The sequence below is a fragment of the Toxotes jaculatrix genome, chromosome 12 (assembly GCF_017976425.1).
Source record: "Toxotes jaculatrix isolate fToxJac2 chromosome 12, fToxJac2.pri, whole genome shotgun sequence".
NCBI lineage: Eukaryota > Metazoa > Chordata > Actinopteri > Toxotidae > Toxotes > Toxotes jaculatrix.
Window position 1 is genome coordinate 12,169,872 of NC_054405.1, and position 25,063 is coordinate 12,194,934.

Genomic DNA, 25,063 nt, shown 5'->3' on the forward strand with positions numbered 1-25,063 from the left:
CGTTTCACTACACCATATCGCAACAATTCTTACACAGTGTATAGGATTTATTTTATTAAAAATCTTACTCTGGTTGGAAGATAGAGAAACAAGTGTGAATCTAGTGTGGTCCACCATCATGTGACCCTCCCTGTGCAGGGGTCAGCCACCATAAATCCAATGTCCACCTGTGGGAAACACTGTAACTGTGACATTGTGTTGTCAAGGCTGAACACTGTGTTTAATGGGTTCCTGGTAGGAGCTGTAGTAAAACAAAGAGGCCACAAGATGGCGCTGTTCTTCAGGTAGGTGGTGTTATCTGTGGGCTTTGTTGTGGACTCTCTCACATTTTGCCAGTTTTGCTTTCCTTTTGTAACAGCTGTACTTGTCTGATAAAGCCGAACTAAAATCACACACTCTGCATCTGAACAAAGAAAACCTTTTAAAAGGTTTACTGAAGTTCTGAAAAAAAAAGAAAAAAAAACATCCACCCTTCACTCGTCAACACACCACCGTCAACACACCTCAGAGCAGATAGATTACACACTACTTTCCCCTTTTAAGGGGGAAAGTAGTTACTGTCAAGGCCAGTGAACTTGTTCTGCTTTTTAATCTATTTATTTTAGTTAAGCTCCTTGGTTACTGAGTATCATACCAGTTCAGCTGTTACAGCTGTTTTTTGTATTTTGAAACAACAGCAAATCTTTTAGTACTTTTTTTTGGTGACAACAGAATACAAAAATTAAAGAAAAATGCTTCTTTATGGTGCAGAATAGCTACTTTAAAATATCCATATAATGCTATAAGATGTATGCAAAAAATAAATAGTGCACTCACTTTCAAAAATACAAATGTCCTAACAACCGAAATTTGATAAATAAAAGTTTATGAATGTTACACATTTGGACACTGAAGTAACAAGGAAAAGAGTAAAGAAAAAAGCTAATGTGAGATCTGTGGAAACCCTGCCATATGCTGTTTTTATTTGCTTTTGTTTATACTTGAAATTTAACACTAAATCATCCACAGTACTGGCCCCGATACTTCTTAACCTGAGTGCATGAGAACATGTGCTTCACTGAACGTGTCTGTCTGCTCTGATTTCAGTTTATATCGAACGTCTTCATACTTGCAGCGTCACAAAGTATTCAGACCCCTTCATTTGTTGCACACTTTATTGTGTTGTAGATTTCTTTTTTTTTTTTTTATGAATAAAACTGTCATTTTTACCCATCAGTCTAAACTCAATGCTCCAAAATACAGGAAAAACAAATACATGACCGGTTGGCATCATCTTTTTTTAATTAAATTCTTCTCATCTGAAGAGCGTCTTTGGTTTTCTAAATACTTTGATGCAGCAATTTATGACAACAGGTGTCAAACTTTCTTGGTTTTCTGGAATAAGCAAATATTCCCACTATATTTATTGCTAAGTGCATGACCTTTTTTTCTAGCTTAAAGTCCACTTAGGTGCACATGTCAAATTATACAAAAACTTCAGGTTTCTCATATCAACAACAACATCAGCAAATAAACAGGGGAAGGTCAAGGACCAGGGATTAACAGAAACTGTTAATTCACCTGACAAACTGTACAATAATACAAAATCAGTGTGCGGTTAGAAAATACAATTCAGAGGGAGTCAATTTAGAATTAAACATTAAAGACTTGTGGACGTGGACTTGTGGGAATGTAAAGGGGAATACCTTAACATTTAAAAGTTCTTGTGCCATTCAGTATACAAATATTAAATGGGCTGAAGTAGACAAGTAGAAAACCAGACTGATCTTTGAAACATATTTCCTCATTAAAACGAGGTGGTGGCTTGAGATCAGAGATTCAAAGTAAGAGTAGAAAGATCAATGATGAAAAGTTGGAAAAAAAAATCACAAAAAAGCAAAACTTAAACTTAACAAAAACAATTAAAAAAAACTATAATTACAAAAAAAATGTTTAACAAACAAACATATTCCTTGTCTGTATTGATTATTTCTTTAAATGTGAAATAGGGAGTGACAGAGGAGCTGACAATGATATGTTTTGTTCCATCACATGAGCCATTCCTATGATTTGGCTGTGGATGAGAGCATGTTTTTAAGGTTCACTGCGTACACACAGTCCCATATTTGTACTGTGAGATGGACATGTACGTACAGCATGTGTGGGGTATTTGTGTGTGTTGCATATTTTAGGTATAAACAGAGCGACACACAGAGGTTACCGAGCTCTGCGACGCATGCATGTGTTTGGCCTGCGTGTGGCCACGAAGCCGTGTTTGCAGAAGCACTTGTACGAGCCAGCAGTGTTCACACAGCGAGCATTCTTGCACGGACTGACACGAGCTCCTGCTTCTGCACACTCGTCAATGTCTGAAAAAAAAAAAAATACACAGTCATCAATGAGTGTCAGCTGTAAAACAGGAAACTAAACAGGAAACAAAATGTTGCTCAACAGTGCTAAATACACGCACCACTACCGGCTACTGTATATTCCTTGAAGTGCAATAAGTAAATTCATGAAAAAAAAAGCGAGTGCAAACCTATACAGCGGGTGCGGGAGTGGTCCAGCCTAAAGCCTGTGTTACATTCACACATGGTACCCAGGTAGGAGCGGACACAGCGGCCATTTGCACAGCTACATTCATCTGAATCCTCCTCTGAGCTGTCACCTTTTGTGGACAAACATGGGGTAGTTGTAAAGAGAAAATGTGAGAACTGAAAAAGAGAAGTAAATAAGGGCGACATGTGATTGTATATTAACAGCAAAGATGGTGTAAGGTTCTACCTGGGTTGTAGTTGGCGAAAGCAGCCAGGAAATCCTGCTCCCCATCGGACTCAGTCTCCAGGTGCATCTCACACAGACGACTGAACATCTCTGAACACAAGCAATAAACAAATTCAGATACTATCAGATTTTAGTTCAAAGGAAAGAAAAGCTGCTAGTCTGTAGTCAAAGCTGAGCAGGCCAGTCGGGTCTCCAGCTCGCTCACCTGAGTTTCTGGGTGGACAGGTGTTACACTCGGGCCCCCACCCACGACCGTAGTGACAGCAGCACTCTGAGTAGGTCACCACTATGCCACTTCTCGGCTCGCTGCAGATCAAGCCCTCATCAACCTGCAGGAAACACACGTCCTTGTGGGCTGCAGTGCGATCTGGGTAAAAAAAGAAGGATAAAAAAAAAAACAGACATGAAATTTAAACTATAGTCAAACAATTAAAGGTAAAATGTAGGAATTCAGACACTATCATATTCACACAAAGTTACTTTGATTTGCATTACAGTATAGTACCAGTACCGGAAGCCACATTCAGACAGCCCTGAGTTCTGTTTTCTCAGTAAAACAGTGTTATGCAAGACAGTGGAGAAAGTCCACACACAAAAAAAACCCTCTGATATTTATAATAATACAACTTCAGAACATATACAATGTTTGGCTTGGAGGAAAATCTTCACTTCACACTGTTTGTTGGTTACATGTTACAATATCTCAGCAGCTTTTAGATTATGAAAACCATTTATTCTTAAGTGAAAACCAATAATCGGAGGTAGCAAGAACTAGTAACTAGTACATAAAACATTTCCATCCATTTATTATCTGTGTATGCTTGTTACAGTCGAGACTAAGAGAAGTCAGGAGCCTGTACATGTATGCAGCAGCCAAAATGCACAAGTTGGTCCACCCCATATTACACTAGGTACCTGTAAAGCACACACTTTTTTCAGCTTGCTATGTCATACGATATAATCCCTCTGTAAGTAATAGATACAGTGAAAGAACTAAACTCACTATATTGAAGTTGTATATAACTTACAACTATTAGAATCTACAGACAAATGATAAAGTTAGCAAACTCAAATGTATGTATGTATGTATGTATGTATGTATGGGTTTGTATGTGTGTACTAATATATAGTTAATCTGGGAACCTGATAATTCTCTGCAGTGACAGGTTGATCGGCTGAAATTCTTGTGACCTCTCTGTTTCCAGTGACAAATGAACTGCTGCAAGATGATGATATGAGGAGATGTAAATGTAAATATAAACACAAAGAGAGACTTAGAGTCATATATTTTTGCAGAGCAATTCTGGGCAGAATTATCAAAGGTCTGATTTCCTTTGATCAGTCTTTTGTGCTCTGTCCTTACTTGTAAAACATGGGTGCTAGTGGTCATTTGTTATCTGCTGGTTACAAGACTTCAACAGTGGCATAACACTTGTAAAAATGAGCTCAGGTCATTCTCCACTAAATGAGCAGTTTTCAATTTCCATGTCTGTCTTTTCTCTACCAGAACAAATCAGTTTTATTATCTACATAAGATAAACAAAAGAGACACAAATTGGTTTTGAAAAAGCAAAAACATGCAGGAAAAAAAAATGCTAAAAGTAGTCACTTATTCTCACACTGAACTTTTGTTTTGTGTGCATATTTTTAACAACTACACAAAGTGGCATCTCTCCAAGAATGGGAAACTGTACTGTATAAAGTGGGTAAAGAGACGAAATGATGTGACACAAAGCCAGTACAGGCCGAATGGGGACACAAATTGGGAGGAATTACAACACGAGTGGCAGATGTCGAGATAAGCCAAAACTCATTTGGACCGGACGCTGATTTTACCCACCGTCATAGACGCACTGTTTCAGCGCTGCACTGAAGGTGAGGGGAGGGTCGCAAAAACAGTGAAAGGAGCCGGGCGTGTTCTCACACCTCCCATTCTTACAGTACGAGGGGTCCTGGCACTCATTCACATCTGCAAAGGGCACCACAGACACTGGTTACAGTATGAACATCTGTTTGGGGCCAGCACTTACTGACAGGTGGTGGACACAGTAACAAAAGCGCCTGTGCAGTTTAATTCAATTCAATACAATAATCCTGAAATAAATACTCCCTTTGTGAGACTGTGTCAGACTGTGTTGTTGAAGCTGTATCCTGTGGTGTTTTTGCTCTAAACTGTATCGTATCCTCATGAGTCAGGTTTAAAAAGTAGCAGAAAGTTGAATTAACACCACTCAGACACAATCTCAACAAAAACTGAAAATGTTAGATTTCAATTGCAGCATTTATTGCATTGATATTGTATTGGCTTGGATAATAATGTACAGTGGTTCCTGTTATTGTGTCCATCACCTTTATATCCAGTTTGCCTTCTATTTAGGCTTCTACCATAAATGTCGCATGCAACGTATTTTCTTCACCTGTAATACTGATGAGAAACTGAACTTCAGTCATGCATCGCACTGCAGTTGGTCTCTAGTTGACATGCAACCACACTGCGCTACATGCAAAAAGGCTGCAGGGAAAAACAGGAAGCTTTTGTTGCAGCAACACATCAACTGAGGAATCGTAATCTGTCACGATGTTTGCAGGCAGTTTGCAGAGAAAATGAATGATAAGGCCGTGTAGATCTGTGCAGCGGAGTGAAATTCAATGGACTGATGAGGGACATTGGCTCAGCTTTGCTGTTCAGTGCTTTTGTTCTTCACTTCACTGTCTTTTTCTTGGTTTGTGTGTCTTTCTTGGAGACTGAATAAAACCAAATCTGGTGTCATTACACTGAAACATTCTGTAAATAATGAGTGAACAGTGATCTTCCTTATCATAGGTTTTTAGAAGACATGTTCATAATTAAGATCTACTGGGTTTTCCAGCTCTTCTGTGTGTCCTGCTGTTCCAAATCCAGTTAGAGGTCTAGGTCAGCCCAGAACAAGCCATATTCACATTCATTCAGTCCCTTCAAAACAGCTAGGGCTTTGTGGTGAGTGCACAGTTATCACCAAACCATTTTTCTTCTGTCTGCATTATTACAGTCAACGTGAGCTGTTGGCTCTCCTGTCACCTGGATTCAGCAATCCTCCCTTTCATGGGACAGAACCAGTCTTAACTTGGAGGCACTCATCTTTGTCCCAACTGTGCCACACTGTGAATGCAAACATTGGAAGTCACGGACTAAAAGGTCAAAATCATCTGCAAATAAAAGCAATGGTGCCTCACAGTCACCAAACCAGACACTTTCCTGACCTCGGCTCAGCTGTGTCCATAACTATGGCAAACAAAAGAGTTGACAAGGACACAAGAACAAGTTGAAAAGAGAACAAAAGGATTTCCACACAGAGCTTCCTACAAAATACCTCTGGCAACACGGTCATAAAAAAGTCATTCGAAAGTCATTCTTCACCGCCACTGGATAGTACTGTCTCTCTATCTGCCTCTGCACGTCCTGCAGCTGCAGCTTTCCTTTGTTTAAACAGGGCACAATTTAAGTGCACGTCCCCGACCTCTGGGAACGAGGAGGAAAATTTTTCATTCCAAGATTAACACAGAGTTCTCCGTCCTGACGCAGTGACTGGGTCAACCTGGCCTGTCTGGTATCTGATGCAGCTCAGCATCACATGGCAACCAGCTGACAGCCCAGTTTCTCTTTTCATCCTAACAACCAGAACACTGGTTCCAGCTTTTTTTTTATGAAGAAACAACTTACTACTACTCCTTTGTTCCAACACAGCGTTTGGCCAACAACACCCGCACCACATGGATTCTGAACAGTACACCATTCCTCCATATCACGTCTGTCAAGGTACCATCCATCACCCACCAAGAGGAACCCAGCTGTGTGGCAGGCATCTCCACACTCTCACCCTCTCACAGTTCATGAGGGGAGCGACCAATCCTCACAAAAATCTTCATGTACTTTGGATCAAAGTAAGCACTTTCAATCAGGGGCCACTTGTGGATGTAAATAAAGACGTCTCCTTGCTAACAACTAATGCACCAGCAAATCAGGCAGAAATGACAGTAACTACTCACCTAGCATTTATAGTAGTTAACAGAATTTGTAAGCCTTAATAAAGCCTGAGCTACTCAGTTTGGGGGTATAAGTGCAGCACTTTAACATCACTATTTGACTCCAGCATTCATATGTAAAAAAAAAAAAAAAAGCTAAAATAAATACAAGGACTGAACTGCATAAACAAACACATCACGTGACAGAGGATACAGTCTGTATATTTTATTTGTCCGCTCACTATCTGTGGGTTAGACCTTGATTTGAAAGGCATGTTCACAATTGGTTTACCTTAGACAGCACAGAGATGTATTAATTCATTTCTTTCTTTCTATTTTGTCCATTTTAGCTCAGAACAACCACAATACAACTTTCAGCATCATCATCCTGCTGTCACTGTTTTTATATGTAAACTGATTCACTGTGCGCACATAAATTGTGAACTTCTTAAATTGTGATTACAAAACATTATGAGCGTTATGTTTCATCTGTTTGTTCAGTGTGATTTATCTGCCGAGAGGCTTGTGGATTCCTTAACCTTCTTTGGCACTAAAATCAGCTTTGTCTCACATACACTGCCGCCCACGAGTGCAGACAGCTAACACTACGATTTCTTTGCTGTGCTTTTCCCAGAGTAATCCGCTGTTTCCTACCGCTGCCTTGTTGCTTTTCGTAAACCTCTCACAGCTGAGGGTCTGCACTCACCAGCCTGTTCCTCAGGAGTCACACAACTGTTACGATCGGTGGCCAGGGTCCAGGGCGGAGAGCAGATGCAGTAGTACGACCCTGGAGTGTCCACACAATGCCCATTCTTACAGTTGGCTGGGTCCTCACACTCATCCACATCTGTACAACAAAAAGGTCAAATTAGTGTTCAAGGTAATTCCTCTAGTAACCAGATAACTGGGAGAAGATAATAGTTTACTCACCTGCTACTGTTGCCATTACACACTTCTTCTTGTTGGAGTCTGGAATCCAGGGTCGATTACAGATGCAGTAGAAGGACCCCTCTGTGTTGACGCACTGACCATTAGTACACTGAGACTCGTCGTGGCATTCGTTCACATCTGAGGGAGAACATGCAACCAGAAGGAGAAACATTGTTATGAGGCATCTACAAAACCGTTCTGCCTTAAAATGCAAACAGAGCATTGGTGAGAACCTTCTGAAGTGTTATTCTGTGGTGTGTATCCTGTCACTCACCAATGCACTCGAGAAGGTTGCCGTCATAGTAGAAGCCCTGCTGACAGTAGCACTCATAGCCCGGCAGCGTGTTCTCACAGTGACCTTTCTTGCAGATTTCATCAGCAAACAGAGAACACTCGTCGATATCTGCAGACAAGGAATAGTTTATTCTCAGTTGCAAACTAGCAGCTGAGGGGTTCATTATGGGAAGTGCTGTTCGATGCAGGGAACCAATCTCATGAGTGACCACAACTGTAAACATCAGGAACTAACAGGTATTGTGATCATGTTAATGGGCATTTTCATGCAAACACAAGAATATTTAAGCACTGTGTAGCCCTGCTGTGTGTTGATATGGTGACCCATGTTACATAATATGTACCATGGAAGGCAGGTAGGCTGTACTGGAGTCCTTGTTCATAGTAGAGACCTTGCCCATTTGGACACAGGAAGCGGAACTCATCTGGGTAAAGAAGACCAGGAGGAGTTAAAATCATCATCATGCATTATCGTCCAGCCCTTTAACACGCTATATATTCAACTCACCGAGCTACAATAACCATCAATAACCTACTGTATGACCTGAATGTGAGTTTATTTGCATGTGTGAGCACAGCACAATGTAAATGTACCTGAGTGGGAGACAGGACAGGGATAGATCTCACAGTGGTCTCCCCATCCCACTCCAATGGAGCAGCAGCACTCCTGCTTGGTGACATTGGTGGCCAGGACGCTGTCGCAGAACACAGTGTCATCGAGGTTCAGGTAGCACTCCTTCTTCTCATCTGTCAGCATTCGAACCACTGCGGTAGCAAAGACGGTGATTGTTAGGGAAACAGAGGATTTGGCGCACAAATCCAGTGACTGGACTGGATCTTACATGGGCTTGCCAAGACGGCCTTTCTTTTAATTCACTGCTTTAAAAATTTGGGACTTGGTTCATATAGAATACAGGATCCGGTAATTTGTGACTATTGACTATAATTGTTTATCTTTTAGGCCTTGAGGTTTAGTTTGAATTCAGAACTGAAATATTCTGGGTCTGGAGCATGCAGGAATCAAATGTTCAGGCCTGGTTAAAGCTCTGGGATGAATGTGAGTCTGCTGTAAAGCAGAAATGAGAGCAGGCTTACCCTCACAGCTGTGTTGGTCCTCTGAGAGGACGTAACCGTGATTGCAGACACACAAGTACGAGCCCGGTCTGTTCTCGCAAGAGCCGTAGGGCTGGCAAAGACTTCTGTCTTCAGCACATTCGTCGATGTCTGAAATCACACAGGCTGCTCTAAGTATTTGTTTCAATCCAAACACCATCTGAGCTGCAAGCAATTAGATTTTGTGCTTTTCTTTTCTTTTCTTTTTTTGAGCAACTTTCATTTTTTTCACAGTAAAGTGTAAGAAGTGTCTAGATTATATTTGTCCGAGTGTTTAACATGTTGGAAATAGTGAACGGGGGAATGAGAGAGTGGCTTTCAACACAGCCTGGACTTTATTAATGTTATTGCAGTACTTTGTAAATAAGAAAAAAGGCAATGTGGGCCCAAATTACTCTATATTAGTCTATATAAAAAATAAATATACTGGAAATAAACCAAAATCATCAATTCCTGTAATATGTGTTAGTTACTAGTTACTGGCAAAATGGCAGACAGCTCCCTTTTTTCCGATAAAGGTCTGACCTTAAAGATTTGAAGAGACTGACCTTGACACCTCCTGCCTCCGACCAGTACGTAGCCTGTCTGGCACTCACAGCGGTATGAGCCCATGCTGTTGATACAGCGGCCCTTCTGACAGTTTGATGGCCGCTCACACTCATTGATATCTGAAGGAAAGAAAATAATTAAAACAAATAAAAACAATTTAGGAATGTGAAGCATGAGGTGAGCAGTCTGTTCGAACTCAGTCACACTTTATCTGGACATGCTGACTAGTTAACAAGTGACCATAATACACCTGTTGTTTTTAAAGGTGTTAAATAATTGCCTATCAATTTGTTGAATAATTCATGCCTTCACAGTGGCTGCCTTCCTGTGTGCGCTGGTATCCCGGGTAGCATTGGCACTGGAAGGAGCCTTCTGTGTTGATGCAGAGGCCATAAGCACACAGCCTGACATCCTCACACTCGTCAATGTCTGTTTGGGAGAAAGAAAAACAAACACAACCTGTGTGAATCTGCAAGACACAACTACTTTAATGATTAAGGGTTCCTCTTTACATTTTCATTACCAAACAGCCATCAAATCACCCAACTACATTATTAGGCAACTTAGTCAAAGTACTGTCATGTAAAAGTTAGGTTAGCATTACTCACCACTGCACCCTTTGCTGTCTGCAAGTGGAAGGAAGCCCTCGTTGCACAGGCAGCGATAAGTACCAGAGAGGTTCTCGCAGCGCCCGTTAGGACAGATGCCAGGTTTCTGACATTCATTAATGTCTGTTGAAACACAGAGAAAGGATTAAAAGAAGCTAAATCTCAGTGACACAATGACATGTTTGCAGTAATGGATAGATGTTGCTTCAATTCAACTCAACTAAAAAGTTCAACTGTATGTTACTGACTGGTTTTGAAAGGTTGGTTTTAACAAGGCCTGATGATATTTTTCAGCATGATAATTACTAATGTGTAATAATGCCTCAGAGAAACACACCAGACAGAAACTCCGATAAAACCATAAGTTAATAAGTGATGAATTTTGCCGGACAGCAGGGCTGCACTCACCATAGCAAGTGCCGGCGCGTGCCTCGTGACCAGGCAAGCAAGGAACACACTCATAGGAGCCCGGTGTGTTCTCACACTGCTCATTGGGACAGGTGTCAGGATGCAAACACTCATTTATGTCTGGAGCAAAAGGGAAGAAGTTTTACATATCCATGTTTGGATTTGCGCAAGAATACACAAACACACATGTACAGAACAGATGCAAGCATATTATAGCAGCCCACACATAATAAGTGTTTAGCCGGTGGAAAACCTGTGCAGTAATATCCACAATGTCATAATAATCAGCGTCTTTGTACCTTCACAGACCGGATGACGGAGTGACTTGCTCCTAAACCCGCTGTGACATTCACATTTATAAGAACCGGGCAGGTTCACACACTGGCCTCCGACACCACAGATGTCTTGTTTAGAGCACTCATTCAGATCTGCAAAACAATAAGAATAACACCAGTGCAGGATCTGAAAATGTAAAAAAAAACCAAAAAAAAAAACAAACATTATAGCACAGAATTCATTCAACCTAACTTACCTACACACTTAAGTCTGCCATGCTGCACCATGTGTTTATATCCGTGACGACAGTGGCATTTGTAGCTCCCTTCTATGTTGACGCAAAGGCCTCTGCCGTGGCCACACGGCTCTGACTCACATTCATTATCATCTGCACAACGGGAGAGAATAGTGAGAAAGGTACATTAACTCCATATGATGGTACAGATGGAATTGTAACAAATAAAACGTGTGTCTCAAATGTATGCCAAGGGCTACTCCAGATCCAAAGTTAATATTTTTAATGATGATCAACTTTAAACCAATTAAGTTGTGTACGTCTCTCTGTGCGAGGAAAGGTTTGCTTGACATAAACAACAAAAACATACAGAGACTTGCTGGAATCAGAGTGTCTTGTCTCTCATGCATAAGAAACTTCATGAGAAATTTCTTGTCCATAGACACAGCCAACCGTCCCATCCCTGCACCTCCTCTAACCCCCGTCTCTACCATCGTCTCTTACCCTCACAGATGTTCCTCTGCGGGTTGAGATGGTAGCCAGGGTCACAGTGACAGATGTGGCCGTTCAGGCTGTTCTCACACGCTCCGTGACCACAAATGTTCCTGTTTAGCCTACATTCATCTGTCTCTGCTTCAAGGAGGGAACACAGAGTGGACCAGCATCATATATATACATGCATATATATAGATACACAGAGGTATGTGTGCATATATATTATTATTTAATACATATATATGTATAAAGCACTGATAATTTCCATGCCATATACTTAAGTGCCTCTATCTGTAGCCATGTTCACACTATTCAAGTTTTTAATTTACCTCTGACTTCACATCAAAGCCAATGACAGGTGTAGTCAGACATACAGAGACAGGCTGTATTAGATTTCTTAAAGAGTAGTTTCTAATAATCACAAATGAACACACAAGACAGATGTTACAGACTGAGACTGAGAAAGCAGTAGAAGTAGAAAAAAAAATGCAGTAATGTTTTCCCAAGGAAAGACTGCATTATGATTCTGGTCAGTGCTTTTCCCTGATATCTTTTTTTTAAACATATGATAATGAAGTAAGTATCACATAACCTGCTTTTAAACAACAGCACAAAATGTAGTTATGGCAACACTTGTTTCCATCAAACACAAAGAGTGTGAACATAGCCTTAAGGCTGGTTCATGGTTGAATGCACACAATATCCAAAGTGTCTAAGAGAGTCAGTTAACCATTAAAGAGGCTCAGGTCTGAATGGACTTGGCTTAGTGTTAAACTGAGCTAATCTCTAGTTCTGTATTTCTAATACCATAGTAGTAGAAACATAGATTGTCTCAGTGTAAAATAACTTGTGTGCATGTTGTAATAAATTAAGCCAATTACATGGAGAGAGCCAACGTGTCAGTCGTGAGTGGTGGACCCAAAGCTCACCACAGTATCGTCTCTTACTGGGCAATGTGGAAAGCTGGAATTTCCAGTTTTGAGGTGCATGAAGCATGAACCACCGTTTACAGAAGAAACTCTCTATGAGTTTAATGCAGCAAAGGTGTTTGAGTCAGTTTGAGGTTTGCAGGGAACTCACGCAGGACTTTTGTCTGTGTTTCGAAGGGGTCATTGCCTGGGGTCATTCGGATGATTGGCGGAGGGGTGGGTTTAACAACTGAAGGCAGATGAAGCAGACAGACTTTAGGAGGAATTATGACATGTTGAACTTTAGTCCTGATGTTTGTGTCTTTGCCAAGAAAGAAACGTTCCCCCTCCCTGACAGCTGAAGTACACTAAGTACCACAAGCGAACAAATCACTGGACTAGAGTATAAATCTGACTGGTTATATTGGAGGTGTGTTTACCAGGCACACGAGGACCACTGGTGCTGGTGGGAGCCTGCACATGGGTCGTCGTCTCTGGCGGTCTCTCCTGATTGAAAGAGTTACCCAGATCTTACAACCACAAAAATTAACCAGCTATTATCACTGCATTAAAAACAGAAAGAACACCTTACCGGCCGCTTTGGCTCTGAAAGAAAAAGAGACAGAGGTGTATTAGAACTGAGGGAATCACACGAACCGTACAAAGACTCACAAGCAGAAAAATGTTGGAAATGTTTGATGCCTCGGAGAAATCCAGAGTTTCAGCAGTTTTTGACTCACCCTCCTTGTCTGGCTTACGGGGGAAGATGATGGGAGGGAAGGCCACGGTCTCTCTAATATTCTGGAGAAAGTAGCCTTTCCCAGCAGGGCAGATCTTACTGAAGGCCACTGAGCACCACATGGAGAAAGAGGAGAGGATGTTACCTTATTTCACCATGTTGAAATCTCACTCGTTGCAAAACACATGCACAAATTATTTCCTCGACTCTAACGGCACATACAGTCGATTGTGTATAGAATGTATGAACATCCTAAAAACAGTTACTTATTGAAGTGAAAAGGAATACAGCCACTTCCAAAGTGTTATTACAACTAGGCAGCACAGAGAAACATAGACATTAACTATAGTGTGTCAGTAGCTGAAAGGGAACCTGATTTATTGCAGCATCCCAGTGTTTAACTATTAATTAAAAACAAACAGAAACCTCTTTTTAAATAGGTTTCCAAGTTTAAAGGCGCAACTGCCAAATTTATAAACACAAATACAGGGCAACGCATGGAGTGGCCACACCTATCATAGAGAGCGTGTTCCCAGGACTGGCCTCACTGGCCAATCACATCCAAGTTTCAACCCCCACCCTCACACTAAGCCAATGTTAGCTTGAATGAATCCTGCAAGGGGTAGTCGTTGACATGTTGCCAACCCATCGACTGGGGTATCCCATCGAGCTGGTTAGCATGCTAACTTAAACAGGTGTCTCTGCAACACAATGCACAGACGTCTCTGACATGATGTCAAAACTGTCATCTCTTCACATTCTGCTGATAATCTTAATCAAGAAAAGTGAGAAATCCTTCTCATGAGCATTAACATGCACTTGAGCTGCGTAATGACTCGGACTGATCAACTCGGTATATCAAACTTAATCATCCTGATAAAATCATTAATTAAGATTAAACCACCAAAGGGTGAGATATGAACGTTCCATTTTAAAGCAGTAAAAACTCCTTAAGACATAAATTTGTGAATTCTGAACATTTCAGTTTTTGAAAATCATTCGGGCATGTTCTCAGTCTGTAACTCCGTCCACTCACCTGTGCCCACCTGAGGACATCTTTCACAGTAACGGCCCCAGGCTTTGCCCACCGTGCAGCAGCACATCTCCTGGGTGAGGTGGGTTGGCAGCGCGTGCTCGCAGCCCCTGGCCTCAGACGCCATCAGGAAACACTGAGCCTGCTCAGCTGGGGACTCTGGAGACAGAGCAGACGCGTACGGTTGCATTTGGGAACAATCCACCTCGACGGAGCAGATGAGAATCTCATTTTGAAACGAGAACTGGAAAACCCAGAAAGGGCTCTCGCTCACCAACGCATCGATTCCTGTCCAGCACCAACCCAGTCTTGCACAAACATTTGAAGCTGCCCAGCGTGTTCACACAGTCTCCGTTCTGACAGACACCCTGCATGGTGCACTCGTTGATATCTTCAGGGTGGAGAGGTGAGGTGCCAAAAATGAAAAGGTTATTTTGACATCTTTTCAGAATGTACATGATACTGCAGCTTTATCACATGGTAACTGTAGTTTTACAGTACAAAGCTCCTTTGTCCTTGTTATAAGCTACATCCTGTCTGTGTTACCTTGACAGTGAGTGCTGTTGAATCTTTTATAGCCTTGTGGACAGGTAGAACCGTAGTCTTCCACAATGGTCTGTTTGACTGATGCATCTGAGGGAGGAGAAGACATGGTAAAGCACAGGGGGAAATGTATGAGAACAGCATGAGTGAAACACTGTTTATGGAGAGAGATGAGCTGCAGACGGCTAATACAAACCAAAACATATCTGGAAAAGTCCTACCCAATAATCCAGCTGTAGAAGAAGTCTGAACACCTAGTGTAGCAATCGAGTTTAAGCTCCTCTAAGTATTTAGTCTGTATAAAGTGAAGAATTCCCAGTACTAACTGTTAAAGAGTAACCAATATAAGAAAACTTTGCAGGATGTTTAGCCATTATCTCTAAGCACCCGCAAGGTGTTTCCTGAATCCACAACTTAATCTTTGCAAAACTACTTTTGCAAGTTATGCAGTTCCCCATTTATAAGACTCATTGCTTTGACACTACAAGGACACGTAAATCTTGAAGAATGATCAGCAGCCAGGAGGAGGCTGTGATGGCAGGGTTCTCTCCCTGCCTTTGAGGGTTATCATTCTGAATGGGTATTTAATAATTTTTACCTTTAAGTCGTCATATCATTTAAAGAATAAAGAGGCCTATGTGGGTTCAATTATTACTGGAAAACCACCAGTAATAAGGTGGAGGAGCAGATCGACAGTTTTGGATCTACAGTTATTTGATTTTCTTGCTGATATTTCGATGAGAAGATTGATACCACTCGCACGTCCGCTCTATGGAGCGAGAGCCAGGAGGCTTAGCTTACCTAAGCATAAAGACTGGAAACAGGGGAAAAGGTGTTTAAAAACAAAAGCTACAAGTGCTTCTAAAATGGACAAATTTTCACACTGTATCTCCGTTGTTTAATCTTTACAGGAACTGAAGTGTAAAATGACAAGTTGTGGTTTTTGGCAAGAGAGCAAGCAAATCTGTCAAACTACACCTTTAATAGGCATCTTAATATTAGTCTGTAGAAGCAGTTGTCGCCAACTCTTACAAGTGGAACTGGCAGGTGAACTTTGTTTTTCAACCAGTTTTTGCACTAGGCTAAGTTTAACCTCTGGCTGACTTTTTTACTTACAATTAATCGGCCCTTTAACACTTCTTCTTCTCTAATGACAGTTGTTTTTATGAGGACTATACTGAAGTCTAGCTTGTCACAGAATAGACTGGAAAAGTCTTTCATGAGGTTTTAACTCTATAACAATGCATTTTTCTTTCCCTAAAATAGCCTTGAACCTCTAATGGAAGAATGTCCAATTTTCCAAGAGGGAGTAAGAACATGTAAGACAGTTTTATTAGAGAGCTGTGGGAAGACTGTACTTACACAAACATTTTTGGAGGGACAATGAAAAAAAGGCAAGACCATGGCTTACTTTTGTCATTTTCATTAAAAAAAAAAAGGCGCTTATAAATCTGTATGAATGTAACAAAACAGGCAGCATTCTGGGCAGGAATCCAGTTGTCCAAAGACTAACCAGATGCCCAGTATCAGGGTTTTTTTTTTTTTTTTTTTTGTCAAAGGCTGCATTGTCTGAGTCAGAACTGAGAGGCGGAATAATAGCAGAGTGGAAAAACGTGAGTAGCCAACATTTTCTTGAAATTCAATCTTCGGCAATGTGATGACAGTCCTGCACTGGGCAGGCCCATAGGAACATGCTTAAGTAGAGGGTTATTTTCCACATTCTCTTTTTCTGTCTCACTGTCTGTGTGTAATTCCCGTAATTTCTTCCTTTCTTTTTTTCCTCCCCAACTTTTGACACACTCCCTACCCCACCTTACCACTAACTTTCATGTACACATTCAAAACACATTTTTATAGAGGTATGAAGTGATTGTTTTAATCTAGGGCCATAATTTCATAAGGTGGAAGGTATAAAATTGCTGGGAATGCCTGACATTTTTGGCTTGATAAACAATAATTTATTGCCGGGAACACACAAGATGTAGATCAGAGGGATTACTGTAGGAAAGCAATTTGTTGCACTTTTACATCTGAATATAAACACTACAGACGAGTAAACGCAGAGTGCATGAAATCTACAAAGATGGAAAAAGTGATTTAGAGCTCCTTGAAAAATGACTTAAAATGAACGTTTAAAGCAGAGGTTTGCACACTGTAACTCACTTGGTAGTTTGGGGCACTGATAGCACTTGTTTTGTCCCCATGAATTCCCCACGCTGCCGCAGCAATCCTCCTGATTGGTCAGAACAGGAAGTGGGGTGCTATTGCACTGAAGCAGGACAAGACAGAGAAATGTCAGCAGTGAAAATAAATACAGACAATGGTTCAACGTCCATCAGCATGTGACTAAAAACGCACGGCTTGTTTGGGTGTCGTCTCCTGGAAGCAGCGCCCCTTCGGTTTGTGTCTCTGAGGGATCAGACGCGGCCCCGTCTTGTGAGGAGGCTTGACATCCGATTGGTCGAGCGGGTGAATGACTACAGAGGTGTCCGGCGTGTGGCGGACATGCACATTGATCTGCACTGAAAATAGAGAAAAAGTAGAAATCAGAGCAGTGAATCGTATCACAAAATACATTTTCACCATCACTGTGAACCAACCGAGAGACACTGAAGCAAAGGATAGGTACCTTCAGACGAGTGGTGCCCCACTTGTGACAAAGGCAGGGTGAAAACTGAGTGTGTTTGTGTCAGCTGGGTACGTCCTATGCCTGCCTGCTCCACTAATTTCTGGCCGTCTGGCTTCAAAGATACAGGGTAGACAGGCTGCTTGTTGCCTCGCGCCGCCTGAGCTTGATGCGTCTGCTGGAGTGGAAACTGGCAGAGCCGACCAGTGAAGCCCGGCGGGCAGAGGCAGTGCTTCCTTGAGCTGCATACTCCTCCATTCATACATGTCAGGGGACACACAACTGTGGAGGGAGACAAGGAGGAGAACTGTCATGCCCAGACGGGCCAACACTCCCTTAGGTCAACAGTTCATAGCCATGAATCATATCAGATGAGTGGAAGAGGAAAAACTTACAAACATGAGCAATGACAGACTGGAATAATGGATCCATTTATCTGATCACGTGAACATCCTGATGATTTCGTTTTATTAAACATAAATTTGGCAGACAGACACAAAAGTTTGTGGCATGAGCAGGGTCACGTAAAACATTCGCTCTGGACTGTACCACTGTAAAAGTCACACCAGCTTGACGGACTAACAGGTCCCTCCAGCCAGTCAGCAGCAGTGTCTGAGCAGGAAAGCAGGTAAAGTCACTGATGTGTTTAACAGCTTCGCTCTGACATATGGGAAAGATCTGGAAATCTATGGGAAAGCTGCTGGCTGGAGAGACGTTCATGGCATATACAGTATTCACTGTAGTTTTATTGGGTCTCCCATTGTGTTTATTTTAAGTCCAGTCGGTTTTCAAATTCCCACAATAGAACAATCAGAGGAAAGAGAGAGAGACAGAGAGAGACGGAGCGAGACAAAGAGAGAGAGCAGGACTGTGGGGAAAACTGCAAGTAAGTGATGAATCCAAAGAAAGACCTGAAAGAAACCTGAAACCAAACAGTACCCCTTGTAGTACTAATACAGCTAATGAATAAATAGTTGAAGTTCAGCCAGGACCAGCCGGCCAATATCCCTGAGTTTCACTATCACTACCAAAAATATGTTTTTGCTATCTCACTGTTTAACCATGTTTAAGCATATTTTTCAACAAAAACCTTTATCATGCCGCCCGGTTAGCTCAGTTGGTAGAGCATGAGACTCAATCTCTCAGGGTTGTGGGTTTCAGCCCCACTTCGGACGGCACCACCTCCCATGGGCTCACCACCTGTGGGAGGTGCCGTAGGACTTTGGTGCAGCAGCAGTCGCCCCCGCAACCTGGGCCTGGACCCAGATAAGCGGCAGATGATGACATGACATGACAACCTTTATCATTTAATCAAAGTAGCCAAACTCCTTTAATGCTGTAACCATAAACTAACATCCTTAAAACAAAAACCCATACAACTATTTTTAAAAAATGCAGAATAAACCAAGAACTTTATTTCAATCAGTAAATATCTGATTAAAGCTAAAATGAATAGAAATAAATATACAATTATACAACAATATACAATACACAACAACAACTTTCATATTTAATTTTAACCAAACAATTAATCCAGAAGATAACAGATTAATCGAAAATGAAATTGTCAGTCGCAGCCTTAAATCCAATCAAATCAGACACGTACAAGACTTATAATAAAGTACGTGAGAGTAGTGTGTGACAGTTTTTGATACAGAGTGCCATGATCCCATTTCAGTTCAATAATCAGCCCAGCTGCTTTCATAAATGCATTTTATCCAAACAGTTTACTCCAAATTATTCCATCTTGTACTATGGTTACAGTCAAAAGTTTTGCCCAGTCAGCGCAGCTCTCTCTTTCATCGTGGTCTTTCGAGAATTATTTCACCCATCTCCTTGTTAGCCTCTTCTCCTGAGGCTGCATCCTGTTTAATTATATCCTCCTTGTCAAATACAGTAGAAACATCATCTACGCCCAAAGTTGTATTGTTGTCATTCAGTGCAGTGGAACGTTCCTCCTCCTCCATCATGCCATGACCTTGCTAAACATCAGGTGTTACAGCCTTTCTATATTTCCATCATTCATCGACTCTGCATAATCAAGTATCATTAAAATAACCAAAGTGACATGTTCTTGTTGGTCTCTTTGCACTGAATAACCACTTCTGCTTCTGTTGCTGCTAGAATTGCAAAGCAGAGGGTAGTTTACGAGAGAACAGTTCACTCATGGTTTTTTTCCCTTCTGGTACATTTGGTATTTTTCACTATAATCCATGACAGACCTCCCTGACCAGTAAACACAAGCATACATAGCATTTTGCTATCCTGATTTGGTGTTGGCTATTAAGGTTCATGTTTTTCAGTTACACTGTAGTGCCTTTTGGAGCCACACTATGACCATTTAAGATCCACTGAGCACTTTTCCGACACACACAAACTCTCAAAAGTAAAATTGGAGTTTGGATATAGAAAATATCCAAAAGAAAACAAAGGAGAGGAGAGTAGAGGAGAGGAGGCCTCTTTCTGCTGCTGCTGAGCCAAGTGTGCACACATGGAAGTAATTAGCCGCAGACTGCCAGGGAGTCTGGGCTGTGGCGTAATTAGGGGACGAGATCACTTTAAACACAGCAGGGACATCCTTACATAGTGAAAGTCAGGCAGAAAAATTAAAGAACTTCAATAAAACAGCCAACTAGTGGGGTACAAAATTTTAAATGTGAAGCAAGATGGATACTTAAGAGGCCGTCTTCCACCACCTACCACCACGTGATAGTGGTCTTTAACCGCTAGGACTAGGTGCAGGCAGCAACATGCAGAGCAAAGCTGGGAGGCTCAGGAAAATGCAGGTGAGCCGCACAGACTGAAGAAGTACTACTCAACTTTGTTCGACTTCCTCTGACATAAGAGAGTTTCCATGGTTCCGATTTCGTCTCAGTGCTTGATTTAGAATGAGAGGAAACTGGGAAAGATGCGGGGGCTGGAAATCGGCATTGCAGACAGGAAAATAACCTCTTTCCAAATGTGATTACACAATCTAAACCCACATGATGTAGGGAAAGTCTGGGCTGAGGCGGTTGTCTGGCTGGGGAGGTGTCTGAACGAGACCTGGTGCTCTGATCTAGCACAGTCAGGGTCAGTGCCACACTAATGAAACTCACAAACACAAAGGAAGAGCAGGGAATCATGTTACACATTTTGGGTTATGTTTCTGGGCTGGGGACAGGGGTGGGGGTCAGGTTAATGAAACCTTTTGATGTTAGAATAAGCCCAGTGTGATGCCATACAACACACAGTGCTTACACAACTCTGTCGGCAGTCTTGACAGGGTTATTCCAGACTCAAAGAACTTCCATTCAGATGTTTTGGCACAAAGTCTGCACAGGTTTTGTCTAGACTAAAATTATGTCAATTCCACATTAATCATTCAAAGGCAAAGGGAGTGATTTCTGTTGAAAAATAATAATAAATCACTGCAGTTAGAGCTGCCTCTACTAAGTTTACTCCCACTCTACCGCATGCATCGATCCAGCTTTTCTCTCTGATACCGATTCAGATAACTCAACTCAGGAGGTGTGTACATAGAGTACAGCTTCAAAGCTTGGAGAAGAAAAACGAAAAGAGTGGAGGAGACAGTGCCCTCTCACTGAAATTATTTTTATGCGAGGTAACATCAGGTCATCACTAAAACAAAGTCTGCAGCTCATTGCAGAAGGGTACACATTAAGACGACACCGTGTTTCATGTGGACCAGTCAAACTGAAATGTAATCAAACTTTATTTGTGTAGCACCTCGTACAGGTTAGTGCCGATACAGAAGTGCCGATGCTTTACATATGACTAAGTGATAAGACAGAAAAATATATGTTAAAACATAATATAATGATGAATATTTAATAATAATGCCAAAAAATTACTTAAAAACTTAATCAGGTGAGTGTTCTTGTGCATAGTGTGCCTGTGACATTCAGTTTACTGCATAATAATCTCACATTTTATTTATAGAGCACTTTTCAAGATAGTTAAAAACACTTTACACAGCAAGTTAAATAAAAGACCCTATATAAGTAAAATCACACTAAAGCCTTTGTACAGTTAATAAAATCGCAGTGCTTTGTCTGATGTGATTGTTCAGCATACTTTCAAACTGCACACAGAGCTATTGGAAACAGCCATTAGTTGGTCTGCCTAAGTGGAAAAATAGTTCAATTTCCCCAACCTTAATGGCCCCTCTTTTTTCTTTCTTTCTTTCTTTTTCTTTCTTTTTAAATCAGAATTAAGGCCAAAAACTGTATTTTAGCTGCAGTGATGATAATAAACCTTTTGGCAAATCCAATCAAAATCACTGCAGAAGTTTAAACTCATCCTCACACAGGGAAGGTTTTCAGGGGTCATCCCAGCACCACACAGCATCAGACTTAAGATCTCAACAACAGGTGGTATTACTGCTCTTCATGCCCATATTATCCTGATTGTTGGATTGTGTTTAAATTAGTTGTCTCATTTCTGTTTGTTTTCAGAGCTCCAGGAGGTCTGGATAATTTGTATGCCGTAATAATTCCTCTCCTTCACATCTGTCTCCTTCATTTAAGCTCAAGCCATACTGGCTTGAACGCACTGGCTAATGTTTTCTGCAGATCTTGTATGCAAACGGGTGTGTTCGTCTGTGTGTGTGTGTGTGTGTGTGTGAGAGAGTTATTAACTGGAGGGTGTAGTGTCTCCTGGAGAGCCGCTGCGGTTAAGTGACTGCACCGCTTCACATGCTGAAAAGAGCACAAAGCCTTTAAGTTGAGATCATAACATGGATTTTACTTTCCAGTAGACTTTCCCTTTAAATCGTCACCTCTCAGTTCATTAGCAGAATTTATGATCTCAAATCGCTCACCGACTCTCGTCCTCGGTTAGCTTAGCGTCGCAGAGGCAGCCGCCCTCTGTTTTCTACCACACCTTTGTCTTTATGGATCTAACACATTCCTGAGACTAGAGGTGGTGTGTTATTAACAATCAAATGCACCTAAGAGTAATCTGGTGGTCTGAATGAATGTGAAGCATGAAAGGGGCGGACTAGCTGAGTGGTGTGGGGGTGGGACTTGTGGTGTGAAGCAGTTATGGTATCATGAACCTCGTTTTCCACATGGCTTTGTCAAAGAAAATGGAGGAAGTGAAGAACTATCCAGGATCCCATTCAAAGATTACTCATCTATGGCATTTAAATCTGCACAATGACTATTCACGGTAAATAACAATTTGACTGTAGACACACTGTATTGCCATTAACTATATAGCCACATTTTTCCCCATATATGGCTTCAGTTACACTGAGAAAACATTCAGAGTTGACTTTAGCCTTTGCTGCCATGCCACTGAAACCTAATTTAATATTGAACGTCAGCTTGCAGGTACGTTCCAAGACAGTTGGGAAGCATATAATTTTCCCATGCAGCGCTCACTCGGGCTGGAAGAGTGAACTGAACTGAATGAAGAGACCGAAAGAAGGGAAAAAAAGTCTTTGTCTTCAAGCCTTTCTCGTCAAGGTGACATACGAGTGAGAGCTCCTTCTTCATAATGTCATGATTCACCCCATGAGGAGAAAGACAGATCTCTTCACAGCAGGAGAGGGCAGATATCATGTATCTGGGAAAGTGAGGGAATAAAGAGGCAGAGAAGAGAGATGAAAAATCCAGAGAGTAGAGAGTGTGACGTTTCAGTGGGATTATTGTGATTCCCAGACACTTTTTTTTTCCTTTAAGGAAAAACATACTGCACGTTCCCCAGCTGCTAAATAAGCGCCTGGTGTAACTAAAAGGACATACTTAAAAAAAGAAACCATGTATGTCCATGAAAAGACAGATGCCATTTTTCATATTTTAAGAAAATTACAGGTAATAACTGGAAGTGGGAAAATTATACTAGTCTGTCCTGTTTTTTTGCAAGCTGAACAGAAAAAATGTCTTTGCATAGGCATGTATATGTGTGGACTGACAGAAAGAAAGAAAGAAAAGGTTGCCCTCTGGGTGCCCTGTGACCACCCACCCACTCACTCCTGTCTGTCTGGAGATGACGCATCGTCAGCCCCCTCCCTCCACAGCGTCCCTTCAGCCGCAGCCGCACCCTCCTAGCACAAAAACAACAAATTACAGCCCTACAAACCACAGTTGAAAAGCCAGCCCAGCTCACTGAACCGAAAGCTACTGCAGACATCATCTCTCACCATACAGATGATACAATGGCCTGATCTGTGCTTTGTTTTTGGATTTTTTTTTTTTTTTTTTAAACACACTCATATTCTGGCAGAACTGCAAATAACAATTTACCCAGTCGGCAGGATTCAGACAGCGAAATCAGTGGTGATGCTCACTGAGTCACTTTCACTATGATTCAGTCCCAGTCTGAATCGGCCCACTCAGAGATGTAAAAATGGATGCCACAACACTTTTTTGGTCAACAAGCGATCATTTCCATGGTCTCGTCGGCTGACTACGCGCTGTGACACCACCTCCAGTCGTGTTTCCGCAAATGGACTTTTCAAAATTCCTACTATAACTGTGATACATGGTGCAGATTCAGGCTTGTAACACACAGCAGCTTATTACTAAACTCTACATCACTGGAGCATCAGTGGAAGAAATTATCACAAATAACATCAGATTAAACGCAGAACCAAATATATTTTACTCAAACATATTTTCTCACTTTTTATTGGGTCTGGCAACTCAACTGGGCAAGAAAACTATTCCTTTAACTTTTAACTCTCACCAGCTCCAGGAAAAATATCTACCTTTTTGATTAACTAGCGGTTTGACCCCTTGTCTGTTTTGCTGGACACAAAACATATGCTGCACTCAAATTTGGTTTTGTTTACAGTATTCACGAGATGAGTCCATATGAACTGCCCCCTCTTGTGTTTTTCACAACCTCGCAGGTGTAAATTTTCTGAAAGCTCTGAGTTCACGAGTTATGTGTTTGCTGGCATTTTCAGTTATGGCGGAAACCATGGCAGTTCATTTTTCGGTGGCTGGTAAGGAGTCTTTCGGCATCCATGTTGCTGTTGCCTAGCAGCGGTGTTCTCACGATTTAACCACGTGAATGTGAAGAGCATGCTGTGTACACGACTTCTTGTGTCGTAACCACGAGCTCACGAGTTCAATTTGAAGGCAGCAATGAGCTCAACTTTTCCAAGCTTGTTTGTTGGAACTGGATACTTATGGTGCTATATGACGGGGTACATGAGCGCAGTAAAGCTCAACCATATAGTCTTCGTGCAAGCTGGGAAACCAAAACAATGAGCTACAAACGGCTAAAAGCCACACAGAGCTTTAGAGTTGGGTGTTTATTCTCATTGGGTTTGGCACTTTCACATCACAGTCATTTGATTAAATGTTACTGTGAAAAGCTTCACTGAATCTAGGTTTAGAAAGTATTTCTATGAGTATGACTCCCTATATATTGTTTTATTTCTCTCCAGTATCATCATGACTAAACAACATTGGGTCACATAAACTGTAAACACATGCCGGTAGAGCCACTGTTTATAAAGAGAATAGGGGAATGGCTCTGATGGTCTGACGTGCCTCCCTTTACCATCAGGTCCAAAGCAGGAAACC

The 25,063-nt window shown here is 41.6% G+C and overlaps 1 protein-coding gene across 3 annotated transcripts in view; it reads right to left on the reverse strand.

Annotated features, from left to right (window-relative positions):
• Positions 1-1,168: 1,168 nt before the first annotated feature.
• Positions 1,169-25,063, reverse strand: part of ltbp3 (latent transforming growth factor beta binding protein 3) — a 31,959-nt gene continuing 8,064 nt past the window's right edge. Inside the window, exons 2-29 of one of the 3 annotated variants that reach the window (XM_041051645.1) lie at positions 17,526-17,804; positions 17,255-17,418; positions 17,060-17,165; positions 14,900-14,986; positions 14,628-14,744; positions 14,357-14,512; positions 13,322-13,429; positions 13,174-13,187; positions 13,022-13,088; positions 12,754-12,831; positions 11,683-11,808; positions 11,200-11,331; positions 10,967-11,095; positions 10,668-10,787; positions 10,260-10,382; positions 9,958-10,080; positions 9,651-9,770; positions 9,085-9,213; positions 8,584-8,754; positions 8,334-8,414; positions 7,970-8,098; positions 7,696-7,833; positions 7,472-7,612; positions 4,604-4,732; positions 2,969-3,130; positions 2,764-2,853; positions 2,519-2,647; positions 1,169-2,348 (exon numbers count right to left, since the gene is read on the reverse strand). In XM_041051645.1, coding sequence (XP_040907579.1) covers positions 2,197-2,348; positions 2,519-2,647; positions 2,764-2,853; positions 2,969-3,130; positions 4,604-4,732; positions 7,472-7,612; positions 7,696-7,833; positions 7,970-8,098; positions 8,334-8,414; positions 8,584-8,754; positions 9,085-9,213; positions 9,651-9,770; positions 9,958-10,080; positions 10,260-10,382; positions 10,668-10,787; positions 10,967-11,095; positions 11,200-11,331; positions 11,683-11,808; positions 12,754-12,831; positions 13,022-13,088; positions 13,174-13,187; positions 13,322-13,429; positions 14,357-14,512; positions 14,628-14,744; positions 14,900-14,986; positions 17,060-17,165; positions 17,255-17,418; positions 17,526-17,804 — 3,500 coding nt within the window. In that variant the 3' untranslated portion in view covers positions 1,169-2,196. Of the gene's footprint in view, positions 2,349-2,518; positions 2,648-2,763; positions 2,854-2,968; positions 3,131-4,603; positions 4,733-7,471; positions 7,613-7,695; positions 7,834-7,969; positions 8,099-8,333; positions 8,415-8,583; positions 8,755-9,084; positions 9,214-9,650; positions 9,771-9,957; positions 10,081-10,259; positions 10,383-10,667; positions 10,788-10,966; positions 11,096-11,199; positions 11,332-11,682; positions 11,812-12,753; positions 12,832-13,021; positions 13,089-13,173; positions 13,188-13,321; positions 13,430-14,356; positions 14,513-14,627; positions 14,745-14,899; positions 14,987-17,059; positions 17,166-17,254; positions 17,419-17,525; positions 17,805-25,063 lie in introns of all 3 variants that reach the window. The other 2 variants (XM_041051644.1, XM_041051646.1) reach the window with 2 other exon arrangements.